A 27,737-nucleotide genomic window follows, 5' to 3' on the forward strand; every position below is an offset into this window, starting at 1 on the left:
TTTCTTCTATATAATCAAAAAGTTTAATATAAAGAAGAAATCTTTACTTTCAAAAATGAAATGTGGTGTGGAGATCAAAATATGAACTTTTACTATTAAACTCACTATAAACTTTACCTATTCAATGTACCCACCAAGGACTGTGTGCCCTTTGTTGTATCAGTCGCTAAGTCATGTCCAACTCTCTGCAACTCTATGGACCACAGCACACCAGGCTTCCCTGTCCTTCACTATTCCCTGGAGTTTGCACAAATTTATGTCCATGGAGTCTGTGATGCCATCTAACCATCTCATCCTCTGCCTCCCTCTTTTTCATTTGTGTTCAATCTTTCCCAGCATCAGGGGCTTTTCCAATGATTTGGCTCTTCATATCAGGTGGCCAAAATACTGGAGCTTCAGCTTCAGCATCAGTCCTTCCAATGAATCATCCGGACTGATTTCCTTTAGGATTGACTGGTTTGACCTCCCTGCAGTCCAAGGAACTCTGAAGAGTCTTCTCCAGCACCACAATTCAAAAGTATCAATTCTTCAGTGCTCAGCTTTCTTTATGGACCAACTCTCACAATCGTACAGGACCACTGGAAAAACCATAGCTTAAATTATACGGACCTTTGTTGGCAAAGTGGTATCTTTGCTTTTTAATACTCTGTCTAGGTTGGTCATAGCTTTCCTTCCAAGGAGCAAGTGTCTTTTAATTTCATGGCTGCAGTCATCACCCCCAGTGATTTTGGAGCCCAGGAAAATAAAATCTTCCACCGTTTCCACCTTTTCCCCACCCATTTGCCGTGAGGTGATGGGACCAGATGCCATGATCTTAGCTTTTTGAACATTGAGTTTTAAGCCAGCTTTTTCACTCTCCTCTTTTACCTTCATCAAGTAGCTCTTTAGTTCCTCTTCCCTTTCTGCCATTAGATTGGTATCATCTGCTTATCTGAGGTTGTTCATATTTCTCCCAGCAATCTTGATTCCAGCTTGTGCTTCATGCAGCCTGGCAGATGTGCTCTGCATATAAGTTAAATAAACAAGGTGATAATATACAACCTTGTCATACACTTTACCCAATTTTGAACCAGTCATTCCATGTAAGGTTCTAACTGTTGCTTCTTGACCTAACAGATTTTTCAAGAGACGGGGAAGGTGGTCTGGTATTCCCAACTCTTCAAGAATTTTTCCACAGTTTGTTGTGATCCACACAGCCAAAGGCTTTAGCATGGTCAATGAAGCAGAAGTAGACATTTTTCTGAAATTCCCTGCTTTCTCTGTGATCCTAGCAGTCAAGAGAAAAAGAAGAGAATGTGCCCTCTGGTAAACTGGCAGAGCCTCAAAGATGGTGCTGAGCAGGGTCAGGTTATGCATGCTAAGAGAAGCACAACAGGAAGAGGAGACCTGCAAGTACCTACAAGAAGGTGGAGGTACCATGTATCAGCTAATAAAATGTTTTCCTCTACAGCTGGGTGTAAGAAGAGCCACTACTGGAAATGTCCACTATATATATAGAGGAGAAAATATATCTCCAAGGGACAGCCAGGTTTTAGTTAAGGCAAGACTTGGAGATAAGATCCCAGTCGTAGTGTAAGGTAATGGTGGTTTGTTTAATTGGTGGACTAGGAGTTCCTAAAGATGCAGTAAAGTGATTTGGGGAGAAGGAGGAAGTAATGTTTAAGACCATGTCGAGGACAAGTTAGGCACTGATTAATGAGAACAGGGATGAGTGGCGAGGTGAATTTAATTCTGACAGTTTCTTTTAGGATGACAGGCACCTGGTTTACTTGGCTTGAGAGTGCATTTCCAGGCCACCCTCTAGTACTCTAGGCTTTAGGTACCCCTCATGCAGCTGGAGCTCCTATCACTCCCAGTAGCAGTTCTCATATCTATTTATTCAGATTTTTCATCATAATGATCAGTCTCAGCCCTTCAGAAAAAGACAATTGGATGTATAGCTTATGGTTCTTATATTCTAGACTGCTTATCTCTAAAAATTAATCATGCATTCCTCATGGTGCTTAAAACATCCATATAGAAGAATTTCTCTGAGGATTCATGATAATTAGCAAAGAAGTCACTAAAGGTGACAGACTAGATAACTTGGGTCTGGATGTTGTAGAGGTCCTTTGCAGAATTTCCCTTGCTTTTTGAAGTGTAAATTTACTCTATCTATAAAGGCAAATTCTATTTTCAATGCAAAAATAGAATTATTTTCTATGCACAAACTTATCTCTTTGATGCCCCCTACCGTGGTTTCCTGTTAACCACAGAAATATATCAAAACCTAAAGAAGTCAGCAAAGCTTACGATCTTCTGGAAGAGTCCTTTTTCAAAGACTGGGTAATTATTTAAAACAAAATAAAACAAAAGCCTTACTTAACTCCCTGGGTTATAAATTGTTTTTATGAAAAACTCTGCAAAAGAGTTTTAATCAAAGTAAATCTTTTTCTCCTTAGTCTTAGCACACAGTATATTAAAATGCATAACAGGCAACAGGTGAAGCTTAGTTCTTGAACAACTCCCTGTATCACTGCAGATCTAATACTTAAAATTATATTAAATTCAAGGCTGGGAAGAATTTTCTTCTTGTTTCAAAGCTCTTCCATATCAGTCTCTTACCAACACTTCTTGAGATAATTAATATGATGACACATGCAACAGAAACTAAGAAAGGGGGTATAATCAGTATTTCAAAAGCAATTACTCTTTTTAAGGAATCTAACATTTTTAATAAAATTATTTTAAGACAAATTATCAGGGCCTTATAAGCACTTGATTCTTGTTCAAGATAGTTACTTGCTCCCTCACCCAATATCAAACTGGGAAAACTTAGAAAATCCTTTTCTGAACTCATTTAAAGTGTATTATTATTTTATATGCCCCAAACCTACCAAATGAATTTGCTTATACAACAGTGAGTATAGGAATGTGCTCTACTTTGGAGGAGGTTTTACAAATGTGGGATATGCCCAATGTCTGTTGCCATGTAACATAAAGAAATTGTTTTCAATAATTACAATTTTGTGATTCGTAATACTGCCTCAATGGTTTTGCCTGTGTGTGTGCTCAGTCGCTCAGTTATGTCCAACTCTTTGCGAGCCCGTGGACTGAAGCCCGCCAGGCTCCTCTGTCCGTGGAATTTTCCAGGCAAGAACACTGGAGTGGGTTGCCATTTCCTCCTCCAGAGGATCTTCCAGATTGAACCCACAATCTCCTGAGTCTCCTGCTTTGGCAGGCGGATTCTTTACCACTGAGCCACCTGAGAAGCCTAACTTCTTATTAAAAAAAATTAATATGTATTGTTGCTGAAAGTTTTTAAGTTGCTAAGTCCACTGATCAGTTCCCTGTCCTCATGTCGTTCAACTGTCCAGCAGCATTTAATGCAGCCGGTCGCCCCTCCTCATCTGCTCTCTTGGCTTCCAGGACAGGACACGTCCAGGCTCTCCTCCTGCCTCTCACTTTCCTTGGCTGGCTGCTCCTCATCTCTTGAATCTCTGCATTCCAGGATGCCCCAGGAGTCAGGGTCTGGTCCTCTTCTCCACCATGTTCTTCCCTTTGATGATCTCATCCAACCTCATGGCTTTAATTATCATGTATATATGCCCATGATGCCCAAACAAGGCCAGTTCTATGGACTTGGAGCCTGTGTCTCCCTCAGGAGGACCCCACCCTCGGCTAATGCTCTGTTGTCACAATCTCGAAAATTCTTAGTAATTATTTAACAAGAGGCTCTCCCTTTCATTTTGCATTCAGCCCTGCAAATTAAATGTATGTCCTCCTCTCAAATTTATACATCTAGACTAGCCATCTCTCCATACTTGTACACCTAACATCTCAACCTGAGTATCTAATAGATAGCCACACTTAGTAAGAACAAAACTGAACACTTGAATTTTCTTCCCCAAACCTGCTTCACCTCAAGCCTCTCCAATCTCAGTTAATAACATCTTCATGTTTTCATTTGCTCAGATAAACACTTAAAAATTTTTTTTTGATTCTGCTGCCTCTGTCATGTTCCACAACCAATCCATCAGCCAATCATGTTGTCTCTGTCTTCAAGACATTTTCAGCATCTAACCATTGTTCACCACCTCCCCTGCTGCCATCCTGGTCTAAGTCACCATCAGCTTTTCCTTGGATCACTTAAGGAGCTTCCTATAGGCCTATGGTCTATGCTCAACACAGAAGCCACTGCAGCCTTTTTAAACAGAGGCCTGCTCACATCACTCCTCTAATCAAAATCCTCCAATGCTTCCCTATTTCAATCAGAGTAAAAAGAACAAAGTCTTTATCAACCCACCCCCCCCACCACCACCACATACACACATTTCTCCAGGATCTTGTTCCACTGCCAGCTCTACTCCTTACCCTATTCTTTGACCTCCTTTCCTATTATCTGCCTCTCACTCTCCACTCAAGCCATTCTGGATCCCTTGCTCTCCCTTGAAAATGCCATCATCTTAGGGCCTTTCTAAAGGTTCTTTCCTCTACTAGAAATGTTCTTTCTTGGCTCACTCCTTTAGATCTTCTAAAATTCAATGAATTTTCTAGACCCACTGTTAATATCCTACTTAAAATTGCAAACTACTCACTTCTAGAATTCTCAACACCCTTATCACAGCCATACTTTAAAAATTTCTTCTACAGCACATATCACCTTCTAATGCAATATAAAATAACACTATGTTTTGCAATATAATACACTATAATGTGTATGCATATAATATGTATATGTATATAACATATGTAATATTTTGCACATATTTTTTAATTTGCTTATTGTTCATTGTATCTCCTTTCTAAAATGTAAGCTCCACAAGAACAGGGATATATACTAAGAACAGTATCTTGCACATAGTAAGCATTCAATAAATATTTGCTGTTAAATGAATAACCTATAATACAATCCATATTTATCATGGAAAAACTTTAAGCAAGGGATTTCATCAACATGTTTTTGAATTATTCATTTATATAGAGCTCAAGTGATCAGTGTAAACTCCCTCCCCAATATTTAGCATGAGGCGAAGATAAAAACTCTCCTTCAGTTGTTCTTTATTCAGTTATTATTCACACAAATGCTATTCCCCTCAACTGTTCATTATTCAGATAAATGTTATTATTCTCCAAGATGGTGCAGTGAGAGTGAGTAGAACAGAATACAGTAAATCACTATTAAGAGGGATGCTCCAAGATTGGATGCAGTAATGGTGCCAATTTAGTAGCATCTGCTATAGGAAAGGAATTTTGAAGTAACTAAGTATAACAATCTCTTTAAGATCCTACTACAAGTAAGTTACTTAAAAGTCTGTAGATCGTGGACTTCTCTGAGAACTAATTTTTCCTGCTGAGTAGTAAGGCAATCATTCACATGAAGGAAATGTAGCTTTTCCCAACATTAAAACTTGCCAAGTTTCTTTTGGTGGTGAGAGGAAAGGGAAGATAAGCCTCTATTATTGATATAATTTTGAAGCTAACTTTTTTGGTGGTTTCAGAGAAAAGTTACAGAGAAAGTTGCAAGCTTGAGCCTAATGCTACTATGTGAAAAATGTAAATGAGCAAAAGAATGCTCCACCTCTCTCAAGACTAGACTTCCCTGTCAAAGACACAGGGCAGCCTGAAGCAGGCCTTGGAAGTGTGTCTTGTCTGGTATGAGGACAAGTGTGATCTAAAGGGTCAGTGTAGGGCTATACGTCTGCCTGCAGTTTAATGGGGTTTCAAAAAACAGTATCAAAATTTTATGTGGTTGGAAATAAAAACCTATCAAGAAAGGTTCACAGATTTAGGATGATTCTCTCTGGGGGAGAGAAGAGGACATTTCTTGTCTTTAATCGTAGCTCTTAAGATTATTTTGTGTAGCACTCTACAATTTACATTTTGTTTTCATATACATTATTTTGTTTGTGACTATGCTGCTTAACAAACAAGTTAGATAATAAGAAAATAATCAAAATGAGTTTTTCCATTTTAAATGAGTTTTAAACATAATTTTAAGCAATTTTTATAAGTATAGACTTCAGATATATTAAATTTCAAAATTATTATCAAGGCATAAAGACTATAGCTTTTTATTACAAAGCACAGATGGTCCTCAGTTTTAGATGTGGTTGCAGTTAAGGGGAAATACGGCAGAGTTAACTGACTGGCTGTACCTTCAGGAAGCACAATCTGTCCCTGGAAGCGTCCACAGCTCAATTTCATTGTAACATCCAGAGCTGGTGCAGCTTTCAAGTTCTTCCCCACACTAAACAAACCCCTCAGCAAGCCTGAAAGGAGTATTCCTCCATTATAATTAATAAAATTGCTTCCTGTTTTATAAATATTTAAGGATTTTGTGACACAATAAAAGGAGACAGACAAATACATCATTACAGTAAAGTGTTCTGATTATTATCACCAAGTCTGCACAATCTACTCCGGGGTATAAACTCAATTTCCCTGGGGTGGAATCAGAGATGATGTTATGAGAGAACCGCATCTTAAAAAAAATCATCACAACACCAGAGGACATGAATAACAGCAGAATTGAAATATTTGATTCATATAGTAACTAAAGTAGTAGTATTTTCTATTTTGAAACTTCTTAATCCATAAAATTAAAATGTAAGACTAGGTATTTAATGCATTTTAAATTTTAAAATCATACATCAAGGAAAATTACAAAAATTTAAATATGAATCATTACTAATATCAGTTGTTGGCAGGTAAAACAAAGTGTTACAAACAAACTAACATAAACACTATATGAAATAAAGAAAATGTAACTAATGATGATAAATAGAAGATGACATATAATTTAAAAGATGTCTAAGTGTGTCAACTGTCTTTATTAGATAGTGAACTGATTCCTGTGTACATTTTTTTCAGCTGATGAAAAAGCTCTGATTCTAAACTAGTTGGAAGATGACATCATTGTTATTAGCTAACTACAAACATTTCCTTTTTACTCCATCTTCAAATGATCTCTGTCTCTCTGTCTCTTGCTGACTTTGAGGACATATTTTAATAACTATTTTCTCCATGGGTTGCAATCTTTTTATTGACAGCAAGCTGTGTTCTAATTCTTTCAGAAGAGATATCCCACATCTCTTTTGGCTTCTTTACTTTCACGGGGAGCTTCCATGCAGAGTTTCTTGCGTTAGTTTCAGCACTGGCATTTTCGTACTCTACTTGTTCAGAAGTGCCTGGAACTCAAATAAGTATTCTTCTTCCAGTAGAAGCTTCTCCTTTCAATTTTCATTAATTCTTCCTCTTAAGAATTATGGAGACAGAGAAGAATTTCATCTAAGCAAGTAAAACAGTTTGATTAGAAACTGTAATGCAATATAATATGTAAATAACTCAAATCGCAGAAATTTTTAGAATAATGGTTTTATTCCAACAAAAAATACTGATCTTCTGGTACCTTAAAATATCATAGTATACGAAACACTAGAATTTAAAAAAAAGAAACTGATACTGCTTTACAAGCTTAAAAGTGAAATGTAATCCACAGAATACAAGGCAGACACGCAGCTCAGTCCTGGCATTGAAAGAATCACAAATCCAGCAACCTGAAGTAATTCAAATAGAAATTCAGATCTTTACTATACTCTGAAGAAAATCCCCAAGGAGAAATACTTATTTAAGACTTCATCAAAATCCACTTTCTTTATCCCAAATGCCTGGACCACATCAAAAGTCTTCTTTGTTCATTACCAAAGTTCTCAGAACTTTCATTTGAACCCATATAGGGTGAATTTTTGTGTTCCCATTATCCTTTACCTTCCAGAATTACCATTTGTTATTTTTTCACTTGTAACCCCTTTCCCATGAAGGTCCCCTGGGTCCTCAGCTTAAGGATGGAATGGGAGGTCAAGGGACTTGTTCAGTTGCTAAGTCAACTCCAACTCTTTGCAACCCCATAGACTGCAGCATGCCAAGCTCCTCTGTCCTCCACTAACTCCTGGAGTTTGCTCAAATTCATGTCTTTTGAGTTGGTGATGTTATCTAACCATCTCATCCTCTGCCTCCCTCTTCTTTTGCTCCCAATCTTTCCCAGCATCAGGGTCTTTTCCAATGAATCAGGTCTTCACATCTGGTGGCCAAAGTATTGGAGCTTCAGCTTAAGCATCAGCCCTTCCAATGAATATTCAGGGGTAATTTCCTTTAGGATTGACTGGTTTGATCTCCTTGCAGTTCAAGGGACTCTCAAGAGTCTACTCCAGCACCACAATTCAAAAGCATCAATTCTTTGCCACTCAGCCTTCTTTATGGTCCAACTCTCACATCTGTACATGACTACTGGAAAAATCATAGCTTTGACTATATAGGCCTTTGTTAGCAAAGTGATGCCTCTACTTCTTAATATGCTAAGTTTATCACAGCTTTCCTTTCAAGGAGCAAGTGTCTTTTAATTTCATGGCTGCAGTCACCATCCACAGTGGTTTTAGAGCCCAAGAAAATAAAATCTGTCACTGCTTCTATTTGCCATGGGACTGGATGCCATGGTCTTGGTTTTTGAATGTTTAGTTCTAAGCCAGCTTTTTCACTCTCCTCTTTTACCCTCATCAAGAGGCTCTTTAGTTCCTCTTCACTTTCTGATATTAGACTGTTGGCATATCTGAAGTTGTTGGTATTTCTCCCAGAAATCTTGATTCCAGCTTGTGATTCATCTAGCCTGGCATTTCAGGACTTGATGTAGGTCCTATATTCTCTCAAGGAGCATAACTACATTGAGAAGGAGGAAGACAGAGAAGTAGCCTGAGGACACAATGCTGAGGGAGTGATTATTTTTTGTATAGTTCTTGAATATAAGAAACATTAAGGTATTTATAGGACATGGAGAAGGGGCCAAATGGAAAGAGAAAAGATTAAAAACAGAAAAGATGAACTAGAATAACCCACAGATGGGTCCTGGGCCTTGGCACATGCTGTTCCTTTCTTGCCCAGGACTCCCTATTTACACCATCTGGGTGTGTACTGCTTGCTCTTCAGGACTCAATTCAGAAATCAGGTCCTACAAAAAGTCTTCCAGGATCCCCCTCCATGTCTCCATAGCTACTGAGACACACCCTAGTGTGGTCCTTGTGCCTGTATTTAACGGCCTTGGACACTTACAGATGCTATCACTAAAGACCAGGTCTAGTTGATCCTTGTAACCTCAATCTCAGGCAGAGGCTATAGTGCACACAGTAGCAGGTTCTCATTTAACAATTGTTAAATAAATGAATGAATATTTTAAAGAGAGGAAGAGGTGATCACACAAACGTAAAAATAGGATAAGCCTTCTTTTTGAAAGAAACTACTTAAAACCATCATTTTCGTGGTCTCTGTTTAACTAAGATAGGAACTCTGCACACTCCCAAAGAGAAAGTATAAAAGGAACTAAATATTCTACAATTTAAAATGACTGATTCCTAGAAGGGTGGGTTATAGAAGGTAGCCCACTTCAAATCCTAGGTAGCCTACCTCAAATTCTAAATTATGCCCTTCTTTTTAAGGCTCTAAGATTTACTGTTCCAGAGAGTTAATGTTTTTCAGCAATATATTATTTCATATAACATGTATTATCTCACCGTTCACATTGGTCAGGAATCAGAGCATGGCTTAGCTGGCTCCTCTGGGTCAGGGTCTCTCACAGCTGCTGTTACACTATTGGCTGAGGCTGTAGTAATTGCAAAGATGAGCTGAGGATGCGGGTGCAGAGGTGACCCTAGGAAGCACAGATGAGGAAATGTGAAAGGTGAGACAGGAGGCGGAGAAAAGTCAGGAGGTCTGCTTTACTGAGCAGGGTTAACAAGTAGGTTAGTAATGAGTGGGTTCCCCTGTTAATGGCCTCACTGAGGGGTCAACCCCACTGAGAATCTTCTGTGAAACCATGTGGAACACATCTAAATATTGTCCCTCTGGTGGTGAGGAGGCTGGGGCATTAATTCACCCACTCTTTCCACAGCTGGTTGAAGATTGTGACCAGGGGTAACTCCCCCCCCCGACTTGTGTGCTGCACCTGCCTACAGCAGAACAAGCTCCCATGGGGCCAGAGAGAGATTTCAGGCGAAGAAGAGAGACACGGAGCTGGAGGTAAGAAAGTCTCAGTGTATGGGAACCGTATTTGTGCTCAACTGAGGAGAGCCAAGGGGTTGTGAGGCAGGATGCTAACAGTGTTTGCTACAAGTAGGTTTCCTTTGGATTCAGGGAGAGGCTTATACAGTGCAGGGCTTTTGGTCTTTACTCTCCCATGTTATCTTGTGGCCCAGCTGGTGAAGAATCTGCCTGCAGTGCGGGAGACCTGGGTTCGATCCCGGGGTTGGGAAGATCCCCTGGAGAATAAAAAGGCTACCCACTCTAGTATTCTAGCCTGGAGAATTCCATGGATTTTATAGTCCATGGAGTCACAAAGAGGTGGACACAACTAAGCGATTTTCACACTCCAATGCTGTAATTCCATTTTTAAAATCAGCCCAACCCATCAGTAAAGAGATTCACACATCTTCAGTCTGTGATCTTGGGCAAACTAAAGTGGTAGTTGACTTTAATACCTCTTTTCTGAAGGACACAGTGTCCTGGATACTCTCCCAGTGACCAGCAGTGCAAAGAACAGTTACACACAGTTTATCAGAGGAAAGGGTGGGAGCCTAGAAGATATTGAGTGGGCAGCTTAAGGGAAGTATGAGACTGGATCTTCCCCACGATCCCTTCACTGACCTCTGCCAAAGAAAGGGAGATGGAGGCTTGGATTACAACTGGTGGCAGTGTGTTTGATGGCTTGTGGGTAAGGATGGGGTTGAGGCCAACAGAAAGGTCATCTATGAAGAATAAAAAGAGCCTAGTAATGGACAAGTGAAAATGATGGAGAAAAATTGAAAGAGCTCTTGTTGAGAATGAGAAAATGAGCTGACTTTAAAAAACAGGGTTGTTAGGAGGCGTGGAGGGTCATATTGAGGCTGGTGCCAGTCAGTCACTAGGGTAGCAGTTTGTCCAGTGGCATAATTATCTGGAATTGGGCTCAGGCCCAGGTAGAGATTCACAAGGGTGTGTGTCACCATGGTGGGTTTTTTCTTACTGGTTACACCGTTCATTATAATTTGTTCAACTGGTTATGGATTTTTGTGTCTACTTCTCCACTTGTAAAATGGAGACGCAAAGGGGCGTGTGACTAGACAGAGACCTTCTAACCAGACATTCCGGAATTATGTTTTTGGTAAGTCTCTTTCTCTTACAAGATTATGAGCCTCTTAAGGCCATAGACTATGCATTATCCATCTTTGTGTTCCAAATAGCTCAGAATTATGACTCATAAATGTTTGTGGAATTATGACGGAATAAATTTTAAAGCCTCCAGATTTATTGAACATACTTTGTGAGTTACTTGCTACTTCAAACTAAGAAACTGTGAAAAAGTAGAAAAAAAATTTAAGAACCAGGAAAGCTATTTCTGCTTTATTAATAAATAGGAAGAAAACTATGAAGACTGAATTAGTCTGAAAACCTAACAACTTAAGACTTTAAAACATAACTTTTGATATAAGAAAAATAGTTAAAAATTTAAAACATTTGGCTGGTTAAAATAATTGTATGTATATTTAGTTTATTCTCTTCCACAGAAATTAGAAATAGTTTTATGTGTGTCTGTAGAAAAAATTATACCATTACATAAGACTCTTGTTTAACATAGTATTATTCACAGTGAGGTGTTAAACTCCTAAGGCTATTTAGTGGTGGGTTCACAAAACTTACAAAGCAAATATGCCACATCTTCCAGAAACAAGAGTGTTACAATGATTTTTCTTCAGGGAGGGTGGGGAAGGAGCAACCTGAGAGGTATGTTGGTGGTGATTATGATTTTCCTAGGAATACACAGCATGAACAGACTGGGATGATTTTTCATGTGTCACCTTGACTGGTCCAGAGGGTACCCAGATACTTGGTCAAACATTATTTGGGTGTTACTGTGAAGGAGTTTTTGGATGAGATTAACACTTAAATCCTTAGCTTGAGTAGGTTACTCTCCTTAATGGGAGTGGATCTCACCCAACCTGCTGAAGACCTGAATACAACAAAAATACTGAACCTCTCCCAAGTGAGAGAATTCCTCCTGCCTGATGGCCTTTGAACTGGGACATTAGCCTTCTCCCTGCCTTCAGACTTGAGCTGAATCATTGGCTCTTTGGACTAGAACTATACCACTTACCCTCCTGGGTCTCCAGCTTGCCAACTCACCCTCCAGATCTTGGGACTTTCCAGCTTCTATTATCACAGGAGCCTATGTAGATAGAGAGATGGTGGTATAGTCACTAACTAGTGTCCGACTCTTGTGATGCCATGGACTGTAGCACATTAGGCTCCTCTGTCCATGGGATTTCCCAGGAAAGAGTACTGGAGTGGGTTGCCATTTCCTTATCCAGGGGATCTTCCTAACCCAGGGATCGAAACTGGGTCTCCTGCTCTGCAGGTGGAATCCTGCACTGCAGGCAGATTCTTTACCAAATGAGCCACCAGGGAAGCCTAGATAGAAAGATAGATTGATCCATCTGTTTCTTCTTGGAAGAATCCTGATTAAAACAGAAGCCAAGAACATACATACCTGACCTGTTGAATTTGAAATGATTCTCTTCCTAAGTCTTCATGAGTATTTATTAATGCTAACTTCAGTAAACAAAATAACAACGATTCCATTTCCATACTGACCTCAAACTGAAATTGACATGACATAAAAATAAATTGTAGAATCCAAGAGGTAGGTAAACTAATTCTCCCTGTATAATTCTTTCCACTTTTCTGTATGCTTGATAATTTTCATAACAAAATATTGAGGAAAATAATTTAAAATGCATAGGTTGTGGAAAGGAAAATGTTTATAAAGTAAATAAAGTAGAACAAAATTCTTACTAGGATTTTAAATAAACTGAGTTTAATTCAAATCCCCCAGTTCCAAAATGGCAGTAACAAGATGCCAACTCAGCAGATGACCTTGACCTTTACTTCACAGATAAGAATGATACTTTCATGAAATACCGCAAACGTCCAACAACCACTCCTGCAAACTTACTGTACAAGTATCTCCTTTTTAGCTTCCTCTAGTCTCAGAGGAGGAGGAGTACCACTTCTTGGGCAAGACCAATCTGGCCACCTCGTCCTGGTTGCTCCAAGTCTTGCTCCATCAGTTAATCCCTCTCTGTTCTTGTTTCTTCTGCCCCTTTCTCATTAATGGCTTCTTCCCCTACAATATGTATGAAATGCTTAAGAAATCTACTTCTCCAAAACATTCCCTTTGTCTCAGATACACAAGATGACTATTAATATTTTACAGAGATTCCTGTTTAGAAGAATATTGGGCTTCCCTTGTGGCTCAGCTGGTAAAGAATCCACCTGCAGTGTGGGAGACCTGGGTTCGATTCCTGGGTTGGGAAGATCCCCTGGAGAAGGAAAAGGCTACCCATTCCAGTATTCTGGCCTGGAGAATTCCATGGACTCTATAGTCCATAGGGTCGCAAAGAGTTGGACACAACTGAGTGACTTTCACTTCACTTCTGTTTAGAAGATGCTAGGTCTTCCTTGAGAAATGCTTGTCTGTGAAATGCTTGTTATGGATCAGAGATTGAAATAAGGAACCTGAATCAAAGTGTAAAGAAACTATTGGGTTGGCCAAAACGTTCAGGTTCTTCCACAAGATCTTGCAGAAAAACCTGAATGAACTTTTTGGCCAACTCAATACATTAATAAGCATGCAGTTTCATTCAGCTGACGTTATTTTAAGTAAGACTTTCTCAATGAAAGAAACAGTGTGTTTGTATATATTCTAACACCTTACCTCTCTATGGTTATGATCTGGTAATGAACAGTGTGTGGACTTCCACCAGTCAGACTGTTTGTAGACTACACATCAAGTAATATGGATTGGAGTGACAATAATTCAAATCTCTCCACATATCCACACCAATATCCTACCCCAGTCAAGTGAGGCTGGACAGAGAACTGTCAGAATTTGCTCAGTTTGGTGTTCAGATTATGCTTCCAAGACATAGCTCATGTATGTTTGAATCAATATCTGTCTAGAGCAGTGGCCCCACCCTTTTTGGCACCAGGGACCAATTTCACGGAAGACAGTTTTTCCACAGACCTTGGAGGGAAAAAGCAGGGATGGTCTGGGGATGATTCAACTGCATTAAATTTATTGTGCATTTTATTTCTATTATTATTAAATCAGCTCTACCTCAGATCATCAGGCATTAGATCCTGGAGGTTGAGGATCCTTGGTCTGGTCTAAAGCAATGTTTATCAAACTACCGATCTTGACCCAAACTTCTTGGTAAGAATTGTTTTGTGAAATTTTTTTAATTTGTTAAATTGAGGCATAGTTTGTTACAAAGTTGTGTTAGTCTCTGCTGTACATTGAAGGGAATCAGCTTTATGTACACATACATCCCCTCCCTCTTGAACCTCCCCTCACCGCCCCACCACATCCCACCCGTCTGGGTCATCACAGAGCACCGAGCTGAGCTCCCTGTACTATACAATAGCTTCCCACTAGCTGTTTCACACATGGTAGCATATATATGTCAAACCTAATCTCTCAGTACACTGGATCTTAGCCAAAAGGCCAAGAAGTGAAAAGTAGGAGGTCAAGAGATAAGAGTAATAGGCAAATTTGGTCTTGGAGTACAAAATGAAGCAGGGCAAAGGCTAACAGAGTTTTGCCAAGAGAACGCACTGGTCATAGCAAACACCCTCTTCCAACAACACAAGAGAAGACTCCACACCTGCACATCACCAGATGGTCAATACCAAAATCAGATTGATTATATTCTTTGCAGCCAAAGATGGAGAAGCTCTCTACAGTTAGCAAACACAAGACCGGGAGTTGACTGTGGTTCAGATCATGAACTCTATTGCAAAATTCAGACTTAAATTGAAGAAAGTAGGGAAAACCACTAGACCATTCAGGTATGACCTAAATCAAATCCCTTATGATTATACAGTGGAAGTGACAAATAGATTCAAGGGATTAGATCTGATAGAGTGCCTGAAGAACTATGGATGGAGGTTCATGACATTGTACAGGAGGCAGTGATTGAGACCATCCCCAAGAAAAATAAATACAAAAAGGCAAAATGGTTGTCTGAGGAGGCCTTACAAATAGCTGAGAAAAGAAGAGAAGCGAAAGGCAAAGGAAAAAAGGAAAGATATATCCATTTGAATGCAGAGTTCCAAAGAATAGCAAGGAGACATAAGAAAAACTTCCTCAGTGATCAATGCAAAGAAATAGAAGAAAATAATAGAATGGGAAAGACTAGAGATCTCTTCAAGAAAATCAGAGATACCAAGGGAACATTTCATGCAAAGATGGGCACAATAAAGGACAGAAATGGTATGGACCTAACAGACGCAGAAGATAATAAGAGCTGACAAGAATACACAGAAGAACTGTACAAAAAAGATCTTCATGACCCAGATAACCACGATGGTGTGATCACTCCCCTAGAGCCAGACTTCCTGGAATGCGAAGTCAAGTGGGCCTTAGGAAGCATCACTACGAACAAAGCTAGTGGAGGTGATGGAATTTCAGTTGAGCTATTTCAAATCCTAAAAGATGATGCTGTGCTCAATATGCCAGCAAATTTGGAAAACTCAGCAGTGGCCACAGGACTGGAAAAGGTCAGTTTTCATTCCAATCCCAAAGAAAGGCAATGCGAAAGAATATTCAAACTACTGCACAATTGCACTCATCTCACACACTAGCAAAGTAATGCTCAAAATTCTCCAAGCCTGGCTTCAACATTACGTGAACCATGAACTTCCAGATATTCAAGCTGGATTTAGAAAAGGCACAGGAACCAGAGATCAAATTGACAACATCCATTGGATCATCAAAAAAGCAAGAGAATACCAGAAAAACATCTACTTCTGCTTTATTGGCTACGCCAAAGCCTTTGTGTTGATCACAACAAACTGTGGAAAATTCTTCAAGAGATGGGAATACCAGACCACCTGACCTGCCTCCTGAGAAATGTGTATGCCGGTCAAGAAGTAACAGTTAGAACTGGACATGGAACAACAGACTGGTTACAATTTGGGAACGCACTACGTCAAGGCTGTATATTGTCACCCTGCTTATTTAACTTACATGCAGAGTACATGATGCAAAATGCCAGGCTGGATAGCTGGAATCAGGATTGCCAGGAGAAATATCAATAACCTCAGATATGCAGATGACACCACCTTTATGGCAGAAAGTGAAGAGGAACTAAAGAGCCTCTTGATGAAAGTGAAAGAGGAGAGTGAAAAAGTTGGCTTAAAACTCAACATTCAGAAAACTAAGATCATGGCATCCGGTCCCATTACTTCATGGCAAATAGATGGGGAAACAACGGAAACGGTGAGAGACTTTATTTTCTTGGGCTCCAAAATTACTGCGGATTGTGACTGCAGCCATGAAATCAAAAAATACTTGCTCCTTGGAAGAAAAGCTGTGACCAACTTAGACAGCATATTAAAAAGCAGAGACATTACTCTGCTGACAAAGGTCCGCCTAGTCAAAGTTCTGGTTTTTCCGGTAGTCATGTATGGATGTGAGAGTTGGACCATAAAGAAAGCTAAGCACTGAAGAATTGATGCTTTTGAATTGTGGTGTTGGAGAAGACTCTTGAGAGTCCCTTGGACTGTAAGGAGATCCAACCAGTCCATCCTAAAGGAAATCAGTCCTGAATATTCATTGGAAGGACTGATGCTGAAGCTGAGGTTTCAATACTTTGGCCACCTGAAGCGAAGAACTGACTCATTGGAAAAGACCCTGATGCTGAGAAAGATTGAAGGCACGAGAAGGTAATGACAGAGGATGAGATGGTTGGATGGCATCACTGACTCGATGGACATGAGTTTGAGCAAGCTCTGAGAGTTGGTGATGGACAGGGAAGCCTGGCATGCTGCAGTCCATGGGGTTGCAAAGAGACACAACTGAGCACCTGAACTGAATCTCCCAGTTCACTCAACCCCCTTCTTTCCCCCTACCACCCATGTCCACATCCAATCTGTTTCTATTCTTATTGTGCAAATAGCTTCATCTACATTATTCTTCTAGATTACACATATGTGCATTTGTTATATTTGCATATTTCTGATAATTATTGATAAATATTAATTCCCCTTATCTCTGTGAGTATACTTTTCTTTGACTTGGGACTTGCCATTGACTTGCTCTAGCCAATGAAATGTTACATGTGACATGACCAAAGGTTTGAAGAATTTTTGTGCAACTGGGCTTACTCTTTTATACCTCTGCCATTTTCCTAAGAAAAATATGCTCAGGCAGGTCCACAAGTGTCAATAATAGGAGAGATACATGGGGCAGAGTCACCCAAGCTAGATCCCCCCGGCGAGGATCAGTCTGTATCAGCTAACTACCAACCAACTCACAGACCCATGGGCAAGCCCTGCCAAGACCAGCCATCACACCCAGCTGAGTCCAGCATAGATCAGCTGACCCTAACCAACACACAAAAGTTGAGTGAAAGAAATGCTTGCCTTTATATGTTCCCAAGATGTTCTGGCTGTTTTATTATAAAGAAACAACTGACTGATACACATTTATATTTCTGTATTGGGTTAACAATATAATGTATATTGCAGTGGGTAACAAAAGGTGTGAAAGCCACTGGTCCAGAAAAGCCACTATGTTTCTCTTGTATTTCTTGCTATTTAGTGAACTTAAAGGAAGTTCCTGTCTGGGAGTGGCTGTTTGCAGTAATAAAGAATGAAGGTAAACAGAAACTAGAGCTGAGAGACAAGAAATGAAGTGTGTGTGGTGGGTTCCGGGAGAGACAGAGACTTAATAGCAACAAGCCTTTATTTTATATTGAGGTCCCTAAAATTGACTGTTTCCTGTTGCTTTTTCTTTTGAGCAACTTTTCTCAAGTTCTAATCAATACAATGTGTGTGTTACTCCCTCAGTTGTGTCTCTTTGGGACCCCATGGACTGTAGCCCACCAGGCTCCTCTGTCAATGGAGTTCTCCAGGCAAGGATACTGGAGTGGGTTGCCATTCCCTTCTCCAGGGAATCTTCCCAACCCAGGGATCGAACCCAGGTCTCCTGTATTGCAGGTAGATCCTTTACTGTCTGAACCATTTATTAATACTATGAAGCCCTGGTTTTCACACTGGCATATATCCATTCTGTTTATAATCCATCTCTTTGTAGCATTCTGTTTAAATCACATATAAAATTAAATACTGGAAACAAATGTAGATTTTTCTTCACAATTTAATTCAACCTAGAGTACCTTCCTATCCTACCCATTATCATTATATCTCAATTTATAAAATGGTAAAGGCTTCACAGAGGCTTCAAATATTTTATAATTAGAACACTTTAGTTTCAAAATGCAGTTCATGGCCCAGAAATAATGAGAATGATTTCTAATAATTGTCTCAACTCCCATTATTATAAATTTTATACTTAACATGTTTTCAGTACTCCCCATTTAGGCGGCTACCTACCAGATGAGGGTTACAGGAGTAAGAACTGTGGGGCGAGTCACCCACAGTCAGGGCCAAAGGACAGTAGAGGAAGTAAAGAAAGGCCTCTTGAAGACCAACAGAAACATCCCCAGCGTTTGGAGCTGGTATAACCAGCAAGTTATAGAAGCTACAGTAACAAAAGAGTGAAGGTTATCACCCTAAGAATAGTGAAGTAAGAAGACAATCTGCCTTCCATCTTCTTTCTCCCTGGACTCACTTCAAAAATCTGGGGAAGGAGGAGTGGCGAGTCCCATACTACTGCAAACCCCACAAATTTGACCTACACAAAATAGAATCAAATTACTCTACAACAGAAAGTAATGGAGTTAGATCAAGATGTATCAATAGGGGAAAAAAAAAAAACATGTACACAGAAGGGCGATTTTTTGACAGCTACCTTTTAAAAAATCCTGTTTACATCCTAATAAATTGAAATTCTTTGGGGAACCTGTTTCTTTGTACTGTTATCTCTGGGAATATATCTATCCAAATAAGGGGCTATTGTATAGATTCCGGTTGCCATCTCCTTGATCAGTTCTGGAGAAGGTCTTTCATATTATTTCTAATCTCCATATTTAATAATTAACATCTGAATATTTACTATGTGCCAATGACTGATTTTGTCAATGTCTAAATGTGAAGGAAATGGCAACCCACTCCACTGTTCTTGCCTGGAGAATCCCGCGGACAGGGGAGCCTGGTGGGCTGCCGTCTACGGGGTTGCACAGAGTCGGACACGACTGAAGTGACTTAGCAGCAGCAAATGCCAAGTTTACAGATTATTCTATATATTATATTTAGATTACTATCTCCAATCTCCAAAAACTTATTCTAGGAGCCCCTAATCTCATGAGCAGTGTGTTTCTGAAACATTTTCAAGTTACTTTCTAAAATTATTTCCACCTATCAGTCTAGTGTTAGTTTGTATCCATTTCAGAGGTTGACACTTCTAATCCTACCCCCAGATCTACAGATTACCTCACAACTTGGATCCTAGTGTTCCCTATAGACTGATTTTAATGAGTGTTCTTTCAAACACCTTTTTTAAATAAGAAAAATTGATTTGTGAATTCTCTTTTATAATTTGTGAAACCAAGAGAAAGTGAATGACTTAGTAAAGGACACTCTGTATCAGGGAAGTGTGTTAGTCACTCAGTCGGCCCTCCTCTTTGTGATTCCATGGACTGCAGCCCACCAGGCTCCTCTGTCCACGGGATTTTCCAGGCAAGGATACTGGAGTGGGTTGCCATTTCCTTCTCCAGGGGATCTTCCCAACGAAGGGATTGAACCTGGGCCTCCTACACTGCTGCTGCAGGCAGATTCTTTTCTGAGTGAGTTACAGGGGACAGAGTTAAAATGTAAACTTTAAATTGTCTAGTATTTTTCTTATTTAAATTTAGCCAAATCATTAAAAAATCATGTTTGTATGATTTAGACATTTGGCAAAACTGTTTAAATTACCTACTTTTAAAGACTGTATACACATTTAAATTCTCCTAGACGGATAACAATCTATTTTTAAAGACATGGAAATTTCATAGTCTCCTTCCATAAACAATTCCAGAACTCAAATATTCTTCTAGAAAATGCTAGTTACAGCTAACTGCAAAATTCATTCATTAAACAAACATGCACTGTACACAGGTATTGTACCCAATGCTGAGAATATAAATTTAAGACACTGCTACTGCCCTTAAAGAGAAATCCCACTTAATGAAGGTACAAATGTCCAGTCAAGTCATATAATATGCTAGGTAAGAAAGTGAGAACTCAAAAAGCTCTCAAAAGGTTCAGGTAAACTAAAACGAGTCAGGTGAAACTAAATGGCAATAGAGAAATTCATTTACTGATGGGGGGGCAGGGAGGAGAGGGGAAAAAAGGAAAATAAAAAAACTACATGAGTCTAAGTAGTAGGGAGAGGCCAGGCTAAACAATAACAAATGTCAAAGCCAGGAGAATGCAGTTGATTCCAGATTTAGTAACCATGTGCAGTTGTTCCCAAGAAAGCTAATTTAGGATGGATTCATAAAAATAAGGTGCAAAGAAAAGGGATCCAAGTATTTCCCAATTGACTTTGCAGCAAGTAGATCTCACAGGGTCGCGGGTGTCTTAAGTACAAACTAGAGCATGTTAACAGGACAATGGAAAAGGTGAAGGATCTGAAAACAGTATCACTGAAGACTTGTTAGAGAATGATGTTTACCCTAAAAGAAAAGCCAAAGTGGGACATGGTTGTTTTCAAATATTTAAATATTTTCCCCTTCATCCTTATCTATAGAGCCCTGATTTTTAGCAGAGCACTTGGATGGTCTCCAGCCTCCCTTGAGGTTAGTGGGCCATGTAACTCGATTCTGACTATTGATAAATCAACAAAAGTGGTATGTGCTACTTTCAGAAAATCTCCTTCAAGAGAAGGGGTGTGCCCTTCTGCCTTTCTTCCTGTCCTGCTGTAAGGAGTGTCATCCTGATGACTGGCCATCCAGCAGCTACTTTGGATCACAAGGGCAAAAGTGACAAACTAGGAACAGTGAAGCCGTGGGAAAGAAGGAGCCTGAGTGCCTGACAGCTTCATGGCAGTCGTCATTTCAACCCAGGACTTTCTACTTTGGGCTATCTTTTACATGAACAGAGATAAATTTTCATTTTAAGACACTGTTATTTGGGGTTTCTCTTACATGTAGTTGAACTTTGGGTACCAAAAAAAGGACTCAGACATCTTTAAATAACGAAATGATCCACTTTGTGATCCAGTTACTTATCTCTGTACCTGTTTAAATGGAGGCTGTAAGACAAGCATCAGAAGTGGTAAACATTCCAGGGGGTGAAGGAAAAAGTGGGTTACCAGACCTCTAAAATTCCTGTCAGCTCTTAAGATTATATGATTTCCCCCCAACTTCTCACTTGGGGATGATCAGTGGCTCTAAAAAACAAAAACAAAAAAAACCACACAGCTCCATCTTCCTGAAACATATTTGGACTATCCCCACTAGACTCAGCCCGACACTGAGTAGCACAGTGGTGGGCAGTCTTCTGGCCAAGCTGCCTGACTCTATCTTGGAGTTAAATTTATTCCAAGACAGGCAGTAAAAATAAAGGAGAACCAAAGAGCAAATCAATAAACTCTTCAGCAAAATTGTTGTCGTAAGGACAAGCATGAGCCTGGAAATGAATAAGCCAGGACCTCTGTGGAGATCCTTTCTGTGTGCCTAGTGTAGTTGGTTAATCAAGATGTAGCCCACAATCACCACCCTGCTTAATTTTTTTTCCTTTTATGAAATTAGAGTAACACCCTTATCCTCTTTCCATCTTTCCTCTTCCATTCTGTTCTCCAACTTCTAACAGCTGTAACTTTACTTCCTTTCCCTTGTTACATTGTCTTCAAATTACTGTTCTGTAATTATACTTATCTGTGCTTTGTCTATTAAGTGATTCTTTAAACATTTATTTCCTTGAAACAGTAATACACACACATGGCAGGAGTCCAATTTTGAACAGAACACACAAGAGATAAAGTCTCCCTTTCATCTCAGAGTCTGACACCCCCATCTCTTGAGATAAACAGTTTTCACGCACTCTTGAGAAGTAAGCCGAACATGCACGTTGTTGTTAAGTTGGCTAAGTTGGGTCCAACTCTCTTGTGATGCTGTGGACTGTAGCCCGCCAGGCTCCTCTATCCATGGGATTTCCCAGGCAAGAACACTAGAGTGGGTTGCCATTTCCTTCTCCAGGGAATCTTCCCGACCCAGAGATTGAACCCACATCTCCTGTGTTACGCACTGCAGGTAGATTCTTTACCACTGGGCCCTAGGAAAGTGAACATGTAAAGGCAGCTATATATATATTCGTAAGTATTTTCTAGAAGCACTATTATTTCATCTTTTACATTTAGGTCCACAAGCTATTTTGTTGTTGTTCAATTGCTAAGTTCGGAGAAGGCAATGGCACCCCACTCCAGTACTCTTGCCTAGAGGATCCCATGGATGGAGGAGCCTGGTGGGCTACAGTCCATGGGGTCGCTAAGAGTCGGACATGACTGAGCGACTTCACTTTCACTTTTCCCTTTCACGCACTGGAGAAAGAAATGGCAACCCACTCGAGTATTCTTGCCTGAAGAATCCTAGGGATGGCGGAGCCTGGTGAGCTGCCGTCTATGGGGTCGCACAGAGTCGGACACGACTGAAGCAACTTAGCATAGCATAGCATAGCATAGTTGCTAAGTTCTGTCCGACTCTTTGCAACCCCATGGACTGCAGCACACCAGGATTCCCTGTGCTTCACCATTTCCCAGAGTTTGCTCAAACCCATGTCCACTGAGTTGGTGATGCCATCCAACCATCTCGTCCTGTTACCCCTTCTCCTGTCCTCAACCTTTCCCAGCATCAGGGTCTTTTCCAATGAGTTGGTTCTTTGCATCAGGTGGCCAAAGTATTGGAGCTTCAGCATCAGTCCTTCCAATGAATATTCAGAGTTGAGTAGGCACCAAGTATATTCAAATGACCCAGTATCATTTATTCAAACATCCAATTTTTTTTTCTCATCACTACAGCATCACCTTTGCAAAATTAAAACATAAGCATAAGCATCTGTTCACACAAGCATCTGTTTGGGAACCCTATTCAGTTCCACTGGTCTACTTTCTAACATCTGGTAGTATAAATCCCCCAACTTTGTTCTTGTTCCAGATTGTCTTGGCTGTTTTTGATCTTTAGAATTTCCATACACATTTAAGGCTCAGCTTGTCAATTCACTCACACACACAATCTGCTGGGATTCTAGTAGGAATTAGACTAAATCTATATAGATCATTTGGGGAAAACTGACACCTTTACAATATTAAGTCTTCTGATCCATGAGCACAGTATCTGTCCAGCTACTAACACTTGGGTCTTCTCTAATTTCTATCAACAATACAATTTTCAGTACAGACTTCTTAAACCTCTTTCATTAAAATTTATTCCTAGGTGCAGTGGGCTGGATGGTGCCCCAAAGACATTAGGGCCTAATCCTTGGAAACTGTAAAATGTTTATTTGGAAAAAGCATCTTTGCAGAAATGATTAAGGATCTTGAGACAAGGAGATAATTCTGGATTATCCAGGTGGGCCATACATGCCAGCAGTCTCTGTATAACAGTGTGCCTGCATGCTAAATCACTTCAGTCACATCTGACTCTTTGCGGCCCCACAGACTGTAGCCTGCCAGGGTCCTCTGTCCATGGAATTCTCCAGGTAAAATTATTAGAGTGGGTTGTCATTCCCTTCTCCAGGGGATCTTCCCAACCCAGAGATCTAACCCGCATCTCCTTTTGTCTCCTCACTGGCAGGTGGGTTCCTTTCCACTAGGACCACCTAGGAAGCCCCCTATATAAAAGACAAGAAAGAAATTCAAGACACACAGAGAGAAGGTGATGTGAAGATGGACACAGAGGTTAGAGTGAATGTGGCTTCAAGCCAAGGAATGCCAGCAGACACCAGAAACTGGTAAAGGCAAGGAACAGATTCTCCCCTCAAAGCTCTTGAGGGAGCTCAGCCCTGCTGACACTTTGATTTCAGACTTTTTGTTTCTAGAACTGTGAGAGGATGAATTCATTTTAAGCTACCATACTTGTGGTAATTTGTCACAGCTGCCATTGGAAACTAACATACTATTCAATATTTTTCGTGCATTCATATATGGTAAAACTTTAAAAATTTAATTTAAATAAAATTTGTTTAGCGGTGGTATATAAAATTGACCTTTATATACTGACTGTATAAACTTGCTAAATTCATTAATACTAACAGTTTATAAGTTATAATTTTATATAGACTATCATGCTTTTTCCAAACAACAGGTTTATGTATTTCTTTCTAATCCTTATACTACCCTGCCTTTTTACAGTCACTGGGATGCCAGTACAACAGTGAATTATATCTCTTTAAATGTTTTTAATTTGTAACTATGAAAATGTAATGTCTGTTACCAGGTTAAAATATAATGTAAATAATATTAAAAAATTTTAATATAGTAAGAAAAAAGTCAAATAAAATAATCAACAGCCTTCTAGTTAACAAATCCAAAGGCCTTTTCTTAAACCCCTCTTGTGACTCTGCATCCTTTGACACTGTTTATGATCCCTTCTTAATGCTTGTTTCTTCCTTGCCCAGATTCTTTTTTTCTGTCTCTAACCCCTTTTATAGACATTCCTCAAATTTTCTTAGGCCTTTTCTCTGTCTATACTGTCTTTGTTAACTGTCAGGATATCATTTTAAGGCCTATGATTATTCTTCAGAACTCTTCTCTTCAGGGGCAAAACAGAAACTTGTTTTTCCTTTTTTAAATGCCATACCCAAACACCCATTCTACTCCCCAGAGGAATGCAGTAGTCCCTGCTGCACTCAAGGAACTCGTGAAATCTTCCCACTTTAAAGGGTTTTAATAAATAGAAGTGAGTTACAGAAGTTCCCAAACCTTCACAATATTTTAGTCCTTGATCTACAGACAAAAATTCCTTTCTGAAGAAAAGTGGCTGAAAGGTGTTGGAATGCTGGGGTGTTAGAAAGCTGGCTGGCCAAGCAGCTTCCGAGTGCTATTTATCTTTGTGAATTCACTCACTTTAGGGTCTGGCCTTTGTGTTACAGGACCAGAGATGCTGAATCACGATCATTAGAACTTGTGTATGAAAACCAAAATACCAATGTGCTAATTCACAATGAGAAGTATAACTGTCAAGGGAAATGAACGGCTATTCATTTCATTAGGCCAAAATGTTCTCTCCCTGCAGAAAAAATTATATGGGAATTAAAATAACATTTACAACTCTATTTGTTAAGAAAGGAAATAAAAGGTTTAGTTGTAAGCTTCAAATATTTAATGGAATCATATCAGGTTTTGATAAGAGATGAAACTACCTCTACTACCTGAACCAGACAGGTTTTTGTACCTGCTCAGTAGACTTTCCCCTTTAGACTGCAGACCCTGACAAATATTTACCTCCCAGGCTTTTCTTGGCTCAATTCCTGATTTACATTTTCCTCCTTTAGGGATGTTATTTCCTCCAATGAAGACTTTTTCTGGCTAGAGAGGGTTCTTTCCGGTTTGATCCATTCTGCATTGATCTATAACAGAAATCTTCCAGGACAACTTTTAAGCGTTTGACAAATACCTTTCTGTGGACCCCAAACACCGATCTGCAGACATCTGTGTACTAAACGTTCACAAGAAATCCTCATTTGTACTTACTGGTGAAAGTGAAGTCACTCAGTCGTGTCCGACTCTTTGCGACCCCATGGACTGCCCCCTACCATGCCCCTCTGTCCATGGGATTTTCCGAGCTAGAGTACTGGAGTGGGTTGCCATTTCCTTCTCCAGAGGATCTTCCTGACCCAGGGATCGAACCTGCATCGTAGGCCGACGCTTTACCGTCTGAGCCACCAAACCTGGTGGCTACTTACTGGTGAGCCCTCCCCCCAAAAACACCCCCTCAATTTTATCTTTAAATGAAGAAAATCCTAAGTAGCCCCCCAACGCCAGGCAGCCTGGCACACAGCAGACGTCCTCAAATCTGGTGAACGAAAAATGCAGCTCCTGTTCCTCGTGCCTAACTCAATTCAGGAAAGCATTACAGAGCAAATCGCCTGCCAGACTGGAAACCCCGCTAGACTGCAGCTCTGGGCTCACCTCCGCTCGGGGCCTCCGCCCTCTCCAGAGCTCGGCTCCAAGCCTCGACCGCAGGTCAGCGCGCTGAGAAAGCGCCAACTGGGCGAAGATCCCGTCCCGGTTTTTATTTCACCGCGGACAACGCCCACTCCCCTAAGTGATGAAACAGAAAAGACGAACAAAAGAAAGGAAAAGGTGAGACAAGGCCGACTGAGGAAAAGGGTTTTTAAAAACAAACAAAACACGGTTTGGTGATATACAGCTGCATTGCTCGGTACTGGAAACTCATCTCGGCAGCCTCGGCCTCTCCAGGAAATCAGGCCCCAGTTCTGAGGTGCAGACCACACAAACTGCCGCGTCCAGAGGGTGAGAACCGAGCCCACTCCTTCGGCCGCCCGACTCCTCTGCCCGACTCTACCGCGAGCAAGCGCGCTTCCCCACCTCGACGCAGGCGGGGAAGACCTGAAACCCGGCGGCCGACCCTCCGCGGCATCTCAAGAGGGCCGCGCTCCCGCGACGCCCCCCTCAGAAAAGATTACAGAGGCGGGGGCCGCTCCCGGGACCCTGAGGTCTCGGGTCGCCGACGACCCTTCCTCAGGCCGACCGCGTTCCTTCCGCCCTGAGAGGGCAAAAGAGTCCCGAGGCCGTGCGCGCGCGCCTCCGCCCGCGCTCCCCAGCGCCCCCTAGGAAGGAAGCCCGCGAGGCGGCCGCGCCTCTGCGGCGATTTTCTTAGCGCTCGGTTGGGGTTGCCCGGCCCATCGGCGAGCGGGGCTTCCCCGCCCCTCCCCCTCCTCTCCAGCGCGCCCCCCCGGCCCTCCCCCGCCCGGCGGCCGGAACCTCCCTGCGGGGCGGAGTGATACCGGCGGCGGCGTAGAGCGCGGCGCGGCCGAGAGGGGCGGCGGGAGGAGGAGGAGGAGGAGGAGGAGGAGGGGAGGGAGGCGGGGCCGGGGCGGGTTGTTGTGAGGCGACTGCGCTACTGCCGGACCGGGGCGGTTATGGCGGCTCCATATTAACACCCTCCTCCTCCTCCTCCTCCTCCTCCTCCTCCGCCGGCGCCGCCGTCTCCTCCTCCTCCTCTGCTCTCCCGCCCGGGCTCGGAAGCCATCTCCCCCTTCCCCCTGACGCCTACCTCTTCCCCCCTCACCTTTCCCCCTCCCCTCTTCTACCATGCCCGGCATGATGGAGAAAGGGCCCGAGTTACTGGGGAAGAACCGATCGGCCAACGGCAGCGCCAAGAGCCCGGCGGGCGGCGGCGGCGGCGGCGCCTCGTCCACGAACGGCGGGCTGCACTTCTCGGAGCCCGAGAGCGGCTGCAGCAGCGACGACGAGCACGGTGGTAGCCTCGAACTCCTCCCCGCCGGCCCGCCTGCCCCCCCCGCCCCGTCCCTCTCTCCTCCCCTCCCCCAGCCCCCTCCCCTCGCCGCGCTCCCGCCCGCCCTCCCCCTCGGAGCCCGGGTGCTGCGGTAGCCTCGAACTCCCGGTGCAGTGCAGCAGCACCCCCCCCGCACCCCCGCGACCCCCGTCCCTCCGCCCTCCACCAATCCTCCGCCCTCGCCCGCACCCCCCCCGCCCCACCGCACCTCCAGCTCCCCGCCCCCATCCGCTGCCATCTCCCGGAGTG

General features: G+C 41.7%; 2 protein-coding genes across 39 annotated transcripts in view; one reads left to right on the forward strand and one right to left on the reverse strand.

The window, feature by feature from the left end:
• KCNH1 (potassium voltage-gated channel subfamily H member 1) overlaps positions 1-27,027 on the reverse strand; it is a 512,797-nt gene extending 485,770 nt beyond the window's left edge. Inside the window, exons 1-8 of one of the 31 annotated variants that reach the window (XR_014053485.1) lie at positions 26,558-26,745; positions 26,138-26,269; positions 25,451-25,588; positions 21,248-21,400; positions 13,016-13,186; positions 12,158-12,229; positions 9,543-9,679; positions 5,024-7,269 (exon numbers count right to left, since the gene is read on the reverse strand). The gene's annotated coding sequence lies outside the window, so the exon portion shown is untranslated. Of the gene's footprint in view, positions 7,270-9,542; positions 9,680-12,157; positions 12,230-13,015; positions 13,187-21,247; positions 21,401-21,902; positions 22,285-25,450; positions 25,665-26,137; positions 26,270-26,376; positions 26,746-26,976 lie in introns of those variants that run through there. The other 30 variants (XR_014053487.1, XR_014053479.1, XR_014053476.1 and 27 more) reach the window with 30 other exon arrangements.
• A 75-nt stretch (positions 27,028-27,102) lies between these two features.
• RCOR3 (REST corepressor 3) overlaps positions 27,103-27,737 on the forward strand; it is a 51,705-nt gene continuing 51,070 nt past the window's right edge. For 4 of the 8 annotated variants that reach the window (XM_081489701.1, XM_081489695.1, XM_081489700.1 and 1 more), the window contains exon 1: positions 27,103-27,449. Coding sequence is in view for 5 of the 8 variants with exons in the window: in XM_081489695.1 (XP_081345821.1) it covers positions 27,284-27,449 (166 nt within the window). In the remaining 3 variants the exon portion in view is untranslated. Of the gene's footprint in view, positions 27,453-27,562; positions 27,597-27,737 lie in introns of those variants that run through there. The other 4 variants (XM_081489702.1, XM_081489693.1, XM_081489696.1 and 1 more) reach the window with 2 other exon arrangements.

This window comes from Giraffa tippelskirchi, chromosome 5 (assembly GCF_054371585.1).
Source record: "Giraffa tippelskirchi isolate mGirTip1 chromosome 5, T2T-mGirTip1v1.2.pri, whole genome shotgun sequence".
NCBI classification, from domain to species: Eukaryota; Metazoa; Chordata; class Mammalia; order Artiodactyla; family Giraffidae; genus Giraffa; species Giraffa tippelskirchi.